Source organism: Python bivittatus, unplaced genomic scaffold (assembly GCF_059951505.1).
Source record: "Python bivittatus isolate LINGU-HERP-01145 unplaced genomic scaffold, Pbiv_v1 ctg000190_np1212, whole genome shotgun sequence".
In the NCBI taxonomy this organism is placed as follows: Eukaryota; Metazoa; Chordata; class Lepidosauria; order Squamata; family Pythonidae; genus Python; species Python bivittatus.
Window position 1 is genome coordinate 13,542,971 of NW_028277042.1, and position 14,402 is coordinate 13,557,372.

General features: G+C 43.4%; 1 protein-coding gene across 2 annotated transcripts; it reads right to left on the bottom strand.

Annotated features, from left to right (window-relative positions):
* Positions 1 to 2,587: 2,587 nt before the first annotated feature.
* POP4 (POP4 ribonuclease P/MRP subunit) lies at positions 2,588 to 13,432 on the bottom strand. Of its 2 annotated transcripts, none has more exons than XM_025167630.2 (7): positions 13,352 to 13,432; positions 11,909 to 11,961; positions 10,745 to 10,968; positions 8,256 to 8,270; positions 5,192 to 5,253; positions 3,865 to 3,966; positions 2,588 to 3,056 (listed from the first exon to the last, which is right to left on the bottom strand). In XM_025167630.2, exons 1-7 carry the CDS (start codon positions 13,362 to 13,364, stop codon positions 2,920 to 2,922), a joined length of 606 nt encoding a protein of 201 aa, XP_025023398.1. In that variant the 5' UTR covers positions 13,365 to 13,432; the 3' UTR covers positions 2,588 to 2,919. The 2 variants fall into 2 exon arrangements, with proteins under 2 accessions (XP_025023398.1, XP_007429813.1); XM_007429751.3 differs by lacking the exon at positions 8,256 to 8,270 and adding an exon at positions 8,349 to 8,426.
* Between the last annotated feature and the right edge of the window lie 970 nt (positions 13,433 to 14,402).

A 14,402-nucleotide genomic window follows, 5' to 3' on the forward strand; every position in this document is an offset into this window, starting at 1 on the left:
GTTACATCATAGAATGAAGTAAATCAGAGAGTCAAGTCATTGTTCAAGGAAAAGTTTGTGCTACGTAAAAAAAAAAAAGATATTATAACCGATAACAGCAGCATCAATTTTACCCAGTGAGGAGAACTGAACTTTAACGCATGGGGAAAAGATCTTGGGATTATTGTAGCCAGACTACTGAATATATTGGTTTAAGAAGTTCTGGTAACAAAAATAGGAACTTTGGTGTTAGGAGAACAAAAGAGCTTGTCAAAAAAGTGGTTTACATTTTTCCAGCGTTGTCACAGGGATCCCTGGTCCTTCCTGCTGAGATGTTCCTACCAATTTTCCATCAAACTGTTTCTTCAGTCCTCCTGACTCACCATTTCTAACGCTGGGAAGAGTCAGACTTGGAGGCAGGTGGGAGGTTCCTTACCCTGAAATCTCCTCTCTAAGGTAAGAGCTTCCACAGGGAGAAATCTGATCAGACCTTTGGCTCAAGATGCATCTTAATCCCCAGGGGAAAAATCTGGCCTTTAGATGTTCTGTGTTATGCCTGGAGACATCTGTTGAGGATGAACAGTAATAAAAACAAAGCTTTCTGCAGATGGAAAAAAAGAGCATGAATGGTGGATCAAGTTCATCTTCATCTCCCTTTAGGCCACAAGGGCTCCAAACCTATTTTAAGGAGTGAGGCTTTGAAAAGGAGCATTTTATGCATGGAGCATTCTTATTGCGAAGAAATTATGTGTTCAGGCATGTCTTTATTTATAATCCTACCCTGATGAACGCCCTGGCATTCTCTTTCATTTCAATGTCATTGTGCATCCTGTTTTTTTAATGTTGGTATAGTTAATCTTTGAAACACACATGTCCTCTTGAGAATTATGCTCAGTAAGAGAGACACGCCCTTTCTTTCCTTGACATAAGGAAAAAACAATGGAAGGAGCTTTGCATTACAAAGCTTGGAATCCAGTGTTGCTTCATAAAGGCCTCTGAAGAGTTATTTTTTTTTCATACCAATTTGATGACAGACACAGAATTTTACATGGTTCAACAGAATGCTTCCTGCTATATGCAAGAGATGTTCTAACCTTAGAAAACAGTCTAATTTACATAATCTTTTTTTTCCCTTTGGAGTAGCCCTCAATATGTTCAGCAGTAAACAGCTAGCTCACCATCAAACTATGAAAGAGGCTTTTTCCCTTCAGATATTGGAAGTATGGGGAACAGAAACAATATTTTTTTCTGTCCAAGACATCCTCCAAAAACTCAGATCAATCAAAATAATTTGTCCAGTGTTGGATACTAGTTGAGATAGCAACTATGTACTCTTGAATCTTGCTATTAAAATAGGTCCACTTGTTACATGTCTGTCTGTCTGATCTATTTCAGTCTAGCTGTAATGGGGACTGCTATGAAATCCTATAAAATTGTGTGAAGAAAGGGAATGCCAATTCAATTAAACAGTTAGGTCATATGGTGGAAAGCTGGACTGCATTGTCCTGCCTCACAAATATTTTTAGAATTTTTCCTTCTGTTTGGCCTCTGTGATTGGGGGACTAAAATTCCATGAAGGGAAATGCCCTTGGGAGAGATTGACAGATCCTTTATCAATGCACCTAATGCACTGCTCAGTTTATGCTGACACTTTTAGTCCTCTGCCTGTCTTTTAGGTGACCATGGTCTTCCAAACACGGCTGGCCAAAAGATGCTTCAGACTTGGCAGGCCTCCTTTCTGCCATACGCGCAAGCTCCTTTTTTGAATGTTAGATGTTGTTCTTGTGGGAACTGGAGTCCACAATTGCAGTGAGCTCTTCTGCCACCCACACGTTCCACAGCTATGAAGCTTTATGTTGATGGTCTTGACAGCTGGGATGGCTCTTCTCTGTAGCCCATGTGTCTTCTGAGCTACCAATGCTTCAGAATCACACTGACAAATCTAGTGTTCTGTGCATCAAAGAGACTCCAGTCTGGATCTTGCCAGGGAAGAGAAGCACCTGAATAGGGCTGGGCCAAGATCCAGATTCAAAGGGTAAAATGTGAGTTGGGCATGCCAAAACACTTGGTGGGAACACCTTAAATTGAACCCAAACTTTTCCCAAGTTTACTTGGCAGCTGAAAAGGGCAATTACACAATTGCTGGAAAATGAGTGGCTGCTTTACAGGTTTCTCAACCAGTGCTATGTGTACCTGAGGCATTTTTGAATTCTATCTTGCCATCTGAATCTGGATCTCTACTAACCCTACTACTGACAGACTTAATTTTGTTACTGGACTTGCATAATAGACTGAACCGTTAGCAAAGCAAGTAGGATGGGCTCAACTGATTTACTCAATAACCCCTCTTTCACATGTTCTGTGAATGTGACATCGAGGAGTTCAATTTTGTTACATATTTCTGCAGGAGGAGGAAGAGGAAGAAGAGGAGGAGGACAAAGATGATATGACTGTGAGGAAGAAGGAAAGACTCTCCTTCTCTTTGCTTTATATTCCCTCTTCCAACTCCCCACCCCTGCATTTACAGTTGGGTTATTAGCATGCCCCAACCGTAAAACGCTTACTGTAGATCAGAGAGAGCCAGTTCTGAGCACATTGTTGTTTTGGACACATTTTTTTTTAATTTTCAAAGATTTTCATTCTATATTACAAAGAAGAACCTTTTAAATAACAAAATATAAAATCCAACGTGGCACAAATACAGAATTAGAACTGATTCAATCTTAAAATGTTCAGAAGGCCAGCCCTTGTACAGGTCTCCTGCCAAAATCAATATAAACAAGAACCTATCTTGGATTAGGTACAAAATTAGTCCTGAAGATCCAAGGGTACTAAACCAGGCTGCTGCTTCTTGTGTTCATTTTCTTAGAAGAAAAGATCGCTGTGGACTCTCTGACCCTTGGAAACAAAAGGCTAGTTTCCAAATTTACAGAAAAAAAATCACAGATCCATTGTCCCTTGTCCCTTGAACTTTTTTGCAGAACGCTCACTTGCTCGAAACTGGATCCTGCTACCATAGATATAGGAGACGAAGCCATCGATTTCTATGCTGAAGATGCTGTTCCGCTTTGGAATAACTGAAAGAAGCCAAAAAAAAAAAAAAAGCCTTTTGATTTAACGATTTAACACAGTGCACAGACTTCACAGGGAATGAACAGAGAAGCCCCTAACTCCAAGAGTTACAATCAAGTAGATATAAACGAAGGAGGGGAAAGAAAATGGAGAAGGGATATAGCAAGGAAAAGTTGCATATAAGCTTAGTTTACAAGAGATATATTAAGGGACTTAGTTGCAAATACTAATGAAATAGTTCTGCCCAGCATCAGATTGGGAATGTATATTTATTAAACATACTGAATCAAAGGCTACTGAACCAAAATGCCATGAAGTGTAGGATTTGGTTTCTAACAAGCATCTTGGAATTGACAGAATTCAGCTGACGTTATTAAAACTCCTTAAACTGTTGCAGCCAGGAACAAGAGCAATAAGCCCATAGCTTGGCCCATAAGCCCATGGTGACATCTAGAGAAAGAGGAGGAGCACAAAGAACGGTAGGAGGGCAAGGAATGTTCAGTAACACTCTCAAGCTGAGCTCAGAGGGAAACAGCTTCGGTGGGGATGTGTAATCATAAAAGATGTAATTCAATTTTGCTGAAGTTTTATCATGGCTGCATTACAAATTCAGCTACAACTTCTGGAGAAGCTCTCAAAGTTTGAGAGTATACCATTCACTCTGGGTTCACACGACTCTCTAGTCCAGGTGCTCTTGGGCTTTGGTTTAAGTTCTTAAAATACCAATCTCATATTTTACAAACATTTTAAGGGAGCAGCTCCTCAGTTGAAAGGAATCCTGCACTGATCAGGTCAGTAACACGGTCTGCCTACCTTTCAGCTTGTCTTCTTTTGTGATAATTTTGAAAACGTGTTTCATTTCCTGTAGGATGATGCCCGTGATACCAACATAGGAAGGACATTTGGATTTCGTCACTGGAAAAAAAAAAGGTCCTAAAATTCAAGCTGGACAATCAGTTTAAAGGGTTCCCCACTGCAATTCATTGAGGATGATGGGCGGTGACTAAATTTGAAATATAAACAAACTGCTGTCCTTGAGAGTCCCACTGTAAGGCTGTGCATATATGCATGGGGGGAAAAAAACGGAAACCAGAACTGTAGCCTTGAAAAGGAGCCCTCTACGGAGCTGAATCCAAATCCTGCTTCAGCCCAGGGACCTGTATTAAAGTAATATCTATTAAAGTCTGTGGGACCACCTTTCCCTGAGGGTATCTGTCTGTCCCTTTAGATCGGATATTGTGGGCACCCTTCAGGCCCCTTCCTTCAAATGTTGCCATCTTGCAGGACCTAGGAAGGGTACCGTAGTGGTCCCTGTTCTGGGGAACACCCTCCCCTCGAAATCCGGCAGACCCCCACCCCCCTAGCTTTCTGGAAAGCCATTAAGAACTGGCTTTTCCCCCAGGCACCGGGATAACAAGATTGGAGCCCAGGGGACTGCATAGTTGGAGTGATGTTGTTGGATTGGACACTGGGTTTTTCTTGTTTTTTGAATGGTTTTATTGATGTTTTTATTATTGCTGCCAGTCTTCCAGTGTTGTGCCTCACAAGATGGGTGGCCATAGAAATCCTTTAAAATAAATAAATAAAGTACCTCAGACCCATGGCTACTCAGCCACTATCCAATGAAGGGGAAGCTACCACCTCTTCTGGTAATGGGCTCTATGGTCAAATTGCTCTCACGGTTAGGAAGATTTTCCTGGCCCTTAAGACTTTTATTTTATTTTATTTCAACTGGAATCTCTCTTCCTGTCACTTAAGACTTTTCTTTGTAGGAATAATGGAGAACAGGTTTCTTCAGCGTGGCGCGCCCTTTGAGATACCAGAAAACCAACCAAAGCCCCATCAACCTTTGCTCTCACTCTTGTAAAACTTAGTTTCTAGGATACCTGTGGATATGCAATATTGTACCTGGTGTGAAAAAAAACCGAACGGTAAGAATTTTTCACCCCTCTCAGTGACAGAACCCATGATCGTCAATGAAGCTGAAATACAGGCCAGACAGAAGGACTTCTTCACATGGGGTGCAAGTGAATTCAAACACTCCATAAAGTGGAGTTCAGGGGAGGGAAATGTGACTTAAATTTTTTGGGTAGCGCAAGTTTCAATTTAAAAAAAAGGCATGGGAAAGGAGCAAGAATACCTGTCACAAGGGCTCCGTGGAAATCTGCTTTAAGCAATTTGGTTTGAATCATCTGTGGTTGCCTACAATATATATATATATATATATATATATATATATAGAGAGAGAGAGAGAGAGAGAGAGAGAGAGAGAAATGTATTAAAATTCTTCCAGAAAGTTAAACAAAAGAAAGGTAAGATTACAAGACATACAGTGGAACCTCGGTTTACGAACTTAATTCGTTCCGTGACTCTGGCCGCAACCCGAATTGGTCGCAACCCGAAGCAAGTTTCCCCATAAGGTTCAATGTAATTACTGTTAATCCGTTCTGGCATGGAGGACAGGGAGGCGGCTACTGCTTGGAGGGAGAGTCCCCCTCCCTACGACGTGTCAGGGGCGGAAAAATGGCCGCGGACCACCTGTCAGGGGCAGAAAATGGCCGTAGACGTGTCAGGGGCGGAAAAATGTCCGCGGACCACGTGTCAGGGGCGGAAAATGGCCATGGACCACATGTCAGGGGCGGAAAAATGGCCGGGGACCATGTCACGGGAGGGAAAATGGCTGCGTATCCTGCTCGTACCCCGAGGCGGAGTTCGCAAACTGAAGCAAAATTTTGCGGCCGGAGCTGGTCGTAACCCGAAAAGTTCGTTAACAGAAGCGTTCGTAACCCGAGGTTCCACTGTAATTCTGAAGTTACGTTAAACTGCTCACTTCAAGCAGCTAAACAAGATGCTATTTTTACTTGAAAATAGACAGCGATCACAATATTGATTAAATACAGAGCATAAACCCACCCAGTGACCAAATAAACAAACTAGCAGCACCTGCCTTTATAGACCATGCTAAGCCAAGCTATGGCTTATAAACCACACTGGCTGAGCTTAGAAGAAAAATGCTAAACAAAAAGAAGCAAATCACGCGATAGCTTAGCGAAGTCTGAGAATCCAGCTAGCTGAATGGTGAGATTTGGCCTAAAGAACCGACTTTTAGATCCGAAGAGAATGCTGAAAAAAAGGTAGGGATACAACTTTTCCTGAGTTACAGTGGGGCAAAAAAGTATTTAGTCAGCCACCAATTGTGCAAGTTCTCCCACTTAAAAAGATGAGAGAGGCCTGTAATTTTCATCATAGGTATACCTCAACTATGAGAGACAAAATGAGAAAAAAAATCCAGAAAATCACATTGTCTGATTTTTAAAGAATTTATTTGCAAATCATGGTGGAAAATAAGTATTTGGTCACCTACAAACAAGCAAGATGTCTGGCTCTCACAGACCTGTAACTACTTCTTTAAGAGGCTCCTCTGTCCTCCACTCGTTGCCTGTAGTAATGGCACCTGTTTGACCTTGTTATCAGTATAAAAGACACCTGTCCACAACCTCAAACAGTCACACTCCAAATTCCACTATGGCCAAGACCAAAGAGCTGTTGAAGGACACCAGAAACAAAATTGTAGACCTGCACCAGGCTGGGAAGACTGAATCTGCAATAGGCAAGCAGCTTGGTGTGAAGAAATCAACTGTGGGAGCAATAATTAGAAAATGGAAGACATACAAGACCACTGATAATCTCCCTCGATCTGGGGCTCCACGCAAGATCTCACCCTGTGGGGCCAAAATGATCACAAGAACGGTGAGCAAAAATCCCAGAACCACACGGGGGGACCTAGTGAATGACCTGCAGAGAGCTGGGACCAAAGTAACAAAGGCTACCATCAGTAACACACTATGCTGCCAGGGACTCAAATCCTGCAGTGCCAGACGTGTCCCCCTGCCTAAGCCAGTACATGTCTGGGCCTGTCTGAAGTTTGCTAGAGAGCATTTGGATGATCCAGAAGAGGATTGGGAGAATGTCATATGGTCAGATGAAACCAAAGTAGAATGTTTTGGTCTAAACTCAACTCCTTGTGTTTGGAGGAGAAAGAATGCTGAGTTGCATCCAAAGAACACCATACCTACTGTGAAGCATGGGGGTGGAAACATCATGCTTTGGGGCTGTTTTCCTGCAAAGGGACCAGGACGACTGATCCGTGTAAAGAAAGAATGAATGGGGCCATGTATCGTGAGATTTTGAGTGAACACCTCCTTCCATCAGCAAGGGCATTGAAGATGAAACGTGGCTGGGTCTTTCAGCATGACAATGATCCCAAACACACCGCCCGGGCAACAAAGGAGTGGCTTCGTAAGAAGCATTTCAAGGTCCTGGAGTGGCCTAGCCAGTCTCCAGATCTCAACCCCATGGAAAACCTTTGGAGGGAGTTGAAAGTCCGTGTTGCCCAGCGACAGCCCCAAAACATCACTGCTCTAGAGGAGATCTGCATGGAGGAATGGGCCACAATACCAGCAACAGTGTGTGAAAACCTTGTGAAGACTTACAGAAAACGTTTGACCTCTGTCATTGCCAACAAAGGATATATAACGAAGTATTGAGATGAACTTTTGATATTGACCAAATACTTATTTTCCACCATGATTTGCAAATAAATTCTTTAAAAATCAGACAATGTGATTTTCTGGATTTTTTTTCCCCATTTTGTCTCTCATAGTTGAGGTATACCTATGATGAAAATTACAGGCCTCTCTCATCTTTTTAAGTGGGAGAACTTGCACAATTGGTGGCTGACTAAATACTTTTTTGCCCCACTGTATTTTAGTTCAGGTTCTAGGTAAGAAATTCCAGGCTTAAATGCTCTACTACATGAAATCGTTATATACAGAAATCTAGGGCAGAACTCTTCCCCACGAGCTAGGTTTTCATATAAAAGAGGTTTGACTCAGGGAAGCACTCACACAGACTAGGGTTTTTCAAACTGTGTTTCGCAGAAACCTAGGGTCCCACAAGACTGCATTCACTCAAATGCAGAAAGCTCTACAGAGCTTTCAGTCTTGATCAGAGGCTCCAGGAACGTTTAAACACACACACACACACACACACACACACACACACAGCAGGTTTAATAGCCTAAAAATGTTTGAAAACCTGACTATAAACTATTCTCTTCTCAAGCTCTGAAACTGAACAGTTCTAGAAAGCTAATTCCATTTCGTCTTATCCAAAGATTTTCCACCAGGGAAGAAAGTGCTAACCTTCTGAAGAACCGCCTCCATCGTCACCAAGCATGTAATCGTTTGCAAAAAAAAAAGAAAAGAAAAAAAGAATGAATTAAAATAACAACTTACGCATCGGGTTTCAATCCATTGCAGAGATCTCTAATGTACTGTTTCCAAAGCTCATGCAATGGTACGAATATCTCGTATCTGCAGATTAAGCAAAGAGCAAGGATCGTGTGCAGCAATCGCCCAAGGCATCTATAAAGTGTATTTCACTGAAATGGGATTACTTCCTGGTTTAACCTCGGTTAATACCTCGGTTCACGAACGCTTCTGTTCATGAAGAATTTGGTTCGCGAACAGCAGCGTTTGCAAAATGTTGCTTCTGTTCACGAACTCTGCATCGGGTGACGAACACGACCTGCGGCCATCTTCACACGTGGTCATGGCTTCCTCTATGCAAGAACGCGGTCGCAGACAGACACTTGCTGTGAAGCTTTTTGGTGTCGCCTCAAGCAAGGTTAGTGTTCTCTCTCTTCATACTGTACTCTACTGTACTTTGTTTCATATTTTTGTGGTTAAAAAAAAATACATATGGTTCAGAATGGATTAACCTTATTTACATTGAATCTTATGGGGAAATTTGATTCGGTTCGTGACCCATTCGGTTCGCGACCAGAATTGTGGAACGAATTAAGTTGGTGAACCGAGGTACCACTGTACTTATTAATCCATTTCTTAGCTCGGTGGGGATGTATTGCTTTTCAGATCTGAAGTGGGGAAAGTTTTTCTGGAGCAGGGGTGGCTACACAGGTCACCCGCATCAGCACCTCCTTAAAGAAGCTATGTCTTTTCCTGGACTTGCCTGCTACCGATCCGATCCCAGGAAAATACACATTTTAATTAAGGAGGCACCAATAAAGGGTGACAAAACGCTTTGGAGCAGGTGGGGTAGTGCTGTTCGGGCTTCTTTAATTCAAACACACCTTTTCCTGAGATTGCACAGATGCAAGGTAGTTAAGGAAGTTCTAACAGGTGCAGTGAGGATGGCGATGTTTTCTCCAAACATCAGCCCGTTCCTACAGCTCAGATGTTTTAAAGTGGGAGTTCCTGACACAAACAGATATAAAAATCCAGGATTTTCAGTGTAGATGCGCATTAAACCATCAACTTCCCCCAATCATAAAGTTTCAGAGCAGAGTTTCAGCTACTTAAAATTCTGCCTGAAACCACGTCGCTGTCATTTCTAATTGGCATATGGGACAAAATCGTTACTAACGGAGGCTTTCCATTTTTCTCTGGAAATCCAGGCTGCACGCCACTTTAGACCATTGTTTCTCAACCTTGGCGACTTTAAGCTAGGTGGACTTCAACTCCCAGAATTCCTCAGCCAGCATGGCTGGCTGGGGAATTCTGGGAGTTGAAGTCCACGTAGCTTAAATTTGCCAAGGCTGAGAAACACCGCCTTAGACCTTGTCTAACTCTGTGAAAATTAAGCTAATTATCTGCTGATGTTGTTTTTGGATTCCTTTTTTTTTCTACTGGACTCAAACAGCTCCTTGCAGTGTTGATGGTTAGGAGAGACTGAATCCACAGCTGTGGGCTTCCAGGCCTCCTCTTCCTTTCTAAATCCAGCAAGTGCAGGTGCTTAGGCTGCACTTAAGACCTCTTTAAAGTCTTTTCAAACCAAGCAAAAAGCAGCCATGGCTTTAAAAGAAGGCAGCTGAAAATAAAAAGATCACCCACTGCCCTCTAGTGGCGAACCACCATTCCAAAAACTATTAAAAATGAGCGATCAGAGATTAGGGATATTCCATAAAACGGCTATATATGGGGGAGGTTTATAGCTGGGATACCCAATAAAGGTGTGTAGTATTGGGATACAAAGTGGGCAAAAGGGCTTGAGAACCAGCACAGGCATCCTTATGATACTTGTTAGGGTGGTACATTTTTCTGGCCTTGCTCTTGGAGGGCCTGTTGTAATGGCATGTGGGAATGACCTTGGGAGACAGCGGGAAGAGCCACAGGCAGGTAAACGGTTGGATGAGAGGCAGCTGAGCCCGCAGAAGGAACGGGGACGTGGCAAATGTCTCAGAAGGGATCCTCCCTAGTTTTTTGGACTGTAAAAGTGAGGGGGGAGAGGTGCATTTTCAAACTTGCAAGATTCTGTTAATGTAACTTTACAATAAAGTAGAATTAGTTTTCTTGGCGTGTTTCCTGTCTGGACTACCTTGTAAGGCTGACACCAATCTTGCAAGTCTGAAAGTACACTTTCCCCGTCACCTTTACAGACCAAGAAACCAGGGAGGGTCCCTTCTGAGACGTTTGCCACGTCCCCACTCCTTCCGCGGGCTCAGCTGCCAGTTATCTGACCGTTTTCCTGCCTGTGGCTCTTCCCAGTGTCCCCCAAGGTCATTCCCACCTACCATTACACCTGGTCCCTGCCCTCGCCGCCCCAGTGGGCATCAATCACCACCAACCACTCAACCCTCTGAGCCCCAGGACAGCCAACCTGCCTTCCTCACCTCTGCTGTTCTGGAGTAATTTCAAAGAGGCGCATTTCTCGTCTCTGCTTGGCGGATAACCCTTTCCTCTTCTTGTTCCTCTGCCGGGTCCTCCTCCGGTGGGGGTGCTCAAGGACAACTGCTTTCCGGTTTAAGTGTTTCTCAATGTCCTCCTCACTCTTTTGGGGCATGGTGCGCTTCAGAAAGGCCTTTACAAAGGCCTCGGCCTTCTTGGATCCTTGCGGCTGAAAAAGGGAAAAGAAGTAAGTTCCTAGAGGCAAAACAAAGTCTCATTTTGAGGTTAGTTATTCCCCACACAATCTTTCTACCATGGAAAGATTTATATATTAGATTTGTTAAGGCCGCTAACTCCAAGAAGACTCTGGGCTCCATATTATAGGTCTAATACATATATTAAAAGCACATTAATAACCCTCCCCAACATGTAAAACTCAGCAAAAACTCAGCAGGGGCTCCACAGCCACCCTAACCCCAGGATAGAACAGAGATTACGCACAATTGTCCTGCACCACTGCGCTTGTTTGAGTGGGATGAGGGCAGATGAACCGTTTATTTATTATTTGCTTAGTAAAATATATATGCTGCTTCACTTTGGTGGTTCCGGGTAACTGACAAAAATATAAATGTAATCTACTCGTTAGTAGAAAATGTAAACTCCAACCCAAGGCCTTGGTGAAAAATAGATTTTGAGCCTTCTCCTAAATTCTAATGCTCTTAAAATTTCACAGCAAATTTGTTCCATACTATAAGCCAGTGTCTCTCAACCTTGCAACTCTAAGGTGTGTGGACTTCAACTCCCAGAATTTCCCAGCCAGGGGATTAGGGGTAAGGGGGCTACCACAAAAGAGTACTGAGGACCACAGTGGCCTAATGGTGCCTACTTGCATTCTGGGGTTTAAAGGGCTCTCTAAAGTCCCAGAAAATTTGGAAGGCTTATTTCTGAGTAGATGTGTTACTGATTCACTTTGTTCTCATAATGACCACCGCAATTCATCTCCCACTCTCCCCGAGAAGCACATACCAAAGACATGCTTCTAATCATTTATTTCAGAGCCCAGAATCATGTACGTGAGATGAGCGGAAGGAAGGAAGGAAGGAAGGAAGGAAGGAAGGAAGGAAGGAAGGAAGGAAGGAAGGAAGGAAGGAAGGAAGGAATAAAAATACCTGAAGGCTCAAGAGTTTTGCTGTTGGCTCAGGCAGTTGTTTATATAACACCTCTGAAAAATAAAATATAGTTTTCATTAAAAAAAAAAGCTATATGCTGTTTCAGGATATAGCATCTCTCTTCATGTCATGTTTGAAATTATTAAACAACAGAGACCTGAGCTGTATTGCTATAAAGACAGAACCATTTAGGAACTTGAGATTTTTGCTCTTTTATGTCTATGACATCCAGCAAGACACCCCAGGTTGTATTTTATGCTGAACTTTTAAAGATGATGCGTGCATGCAAAAGCCAGCTCACAGTGCATATTTTGTGACAGGCCTAAGTTGCCTGTTTTTGTACTTGTGTTCCTGCCACACATGCATTTTCGTTTCATGCAACATGAAACAACAAATATTTAACACAAAAGGGCAATCTTCATAGTTTGAGTTAAACAGTTCCAAAAAAAGGAATTAGAAACTCAATTGTGGCAAAAAGCAAAAAGAAGCTCAATTGAGAAAATGACTACTGTACTGTACTGCTAATATCCTACTGCTTTCTCTCTCTTTACACTCAATACTCCTCCAGCACTCAGTGGATGAGGCTTTTATCCACAGCCTTGTCATTCCATACAAAAGCCTCTGGGCTTAAATCTACCCCCTTCTTTGGATGACTCCAAACAAACTGAATGTAAATCTCTTCTGAATTCAAATTCTGGTTCTTGGTCACTCTCAAGCAGGAAGGCATGACATTGGGAGAGCAGGACAAGTTGTCTGAAGACAGACACAGCTCTCTAAATGTCTCAGTTACAATAAACCTGAGGAATAACACATACCAGCAAGGGATGCAACACAAAGTTGCAGCGCGAAGTGCTCCTGTTCAGGATTGCAACCAACTGCAACCCCCTCTACAAGCCAAGCTGGATTCCTCCTTATATGTCCATGGCCTTGTAGTCTGGTTGGTAACAAGCAGTGCAAAACTACTATGCAAAAGTGGTTTGCCACTACTTTCTTCTGAGGTTAGCCTACAGCCCTAGGATTTCCAGGTGGTGACCCATCCCTGTGCTTACATATCTGATACTCCAGGCCCAGGCAGTGCTCTCTTCCAGACAAAACAGATGTCTGGATTCACTAATCCTAGTTCTCCCCTAATTTCCCCTCCCACTTAATTAGCCCCTGGAGAGAATCTGGTTCTCAAAAGTTACATTCACAAAGTCAATAAATGTGGATTTTTCTCCTTAACTAGGAGGGAAAAAAAAGAGAAATTGTCCTTCTGGATCTACCCGTAAAACGGCAGGGTATGAGCCCCGTGCGAGTAGCAGCAAAAATATCACTCCACTTCACTTCCCCAATGGCGCTTCCTAAATCCAAACCAGAGTCACTTCGGATTAAGTGCTACCTTCTCCCTCTGCGCACAAAGGCAGAGGGGAAGAGGCCACGAATTCAGGCGCTCGAAAGACTTACTCTCCGTCTCCATCTTCGGCAAAATTATCCGAAAACGCTGAAAAGGGCACCAACCGCGGCCAAACAGCACCCTCTCCCGTCTCCTTCACGAAAGGAATGAAACGCGCATGCGTCGCCGCCGCTCTCGGATAGGCTTAGAGGGAGAGAGGCGGAGCCAAAAACCGCCAATAAAAGCAAAGTGCAGACCTAGTGAATCAGAGGTAGAAAGCGGGAGGGCTGGGGTGGTTTACGCATGCGCGTTTATATCTTTAGAAGCCCTGCTCGTTTTTCGTTGCAGAGTTGGCGTTGCGCCCTATCATACGAATGAGTTGGATTCCGCGCAGAAGTCTCTCTCCCCTTTCTGCGTAGAAATCCAGGGAAAGTCGCGAGCGCTGCATGTTTGAAACGACTCAGTGGTTCATTTGCAACCCTTTGGGCTTGTATGTGTAAATGGCCTGTCGGGTAAATAGTAATGCCTGGCTAAGAAAAAAGGGGGCTTTGCTTGGAATGATTCTGGGGCTGGCCAAGAACACGTTGATCTCGATCCACACCCAACCTGAACTCCTAGACCAGTGTTTCTCAACCTTGGCAACTTTCAGACCTGTGGACTTCAACTCCCAGAATTCCCCAGCCAGCAGGATGCTGGCTGGGGAATTCTGGGAGTTGAAGTCCACAGGTCTGAAAGTTGCCAAGGTTGGGAAACTCTGTCCTAAAGTTCCCCATCCCATATTCTGGGGCAGTACATGGTCCAAAATAACACAGCAATATTGTCCCTCCACAAAACCACCACAACTCTAGATTGCTGGTCTTCGCCTGGCCTTTTCTGAATGATTGGCACGTGCGTATTCGCTCGGGCGAAGGGTGCAAAGGACTGATAAGGGAGAAGGTGCTCAGGAGACCTTGATTTCATCACTTCTGCAGTCTTTTTGTCAGTCCTGAATGAAAGGGCCGTTAACTTCATGGAGGGACCCCAATTTCTAGCATCACAGCAGGCAGGACTTTTTCTGACGATGTAAAAAAGAGTTTTTACATCATTAGAAAATGAACAAGAAAGAGCATAGACAAAGAAAGT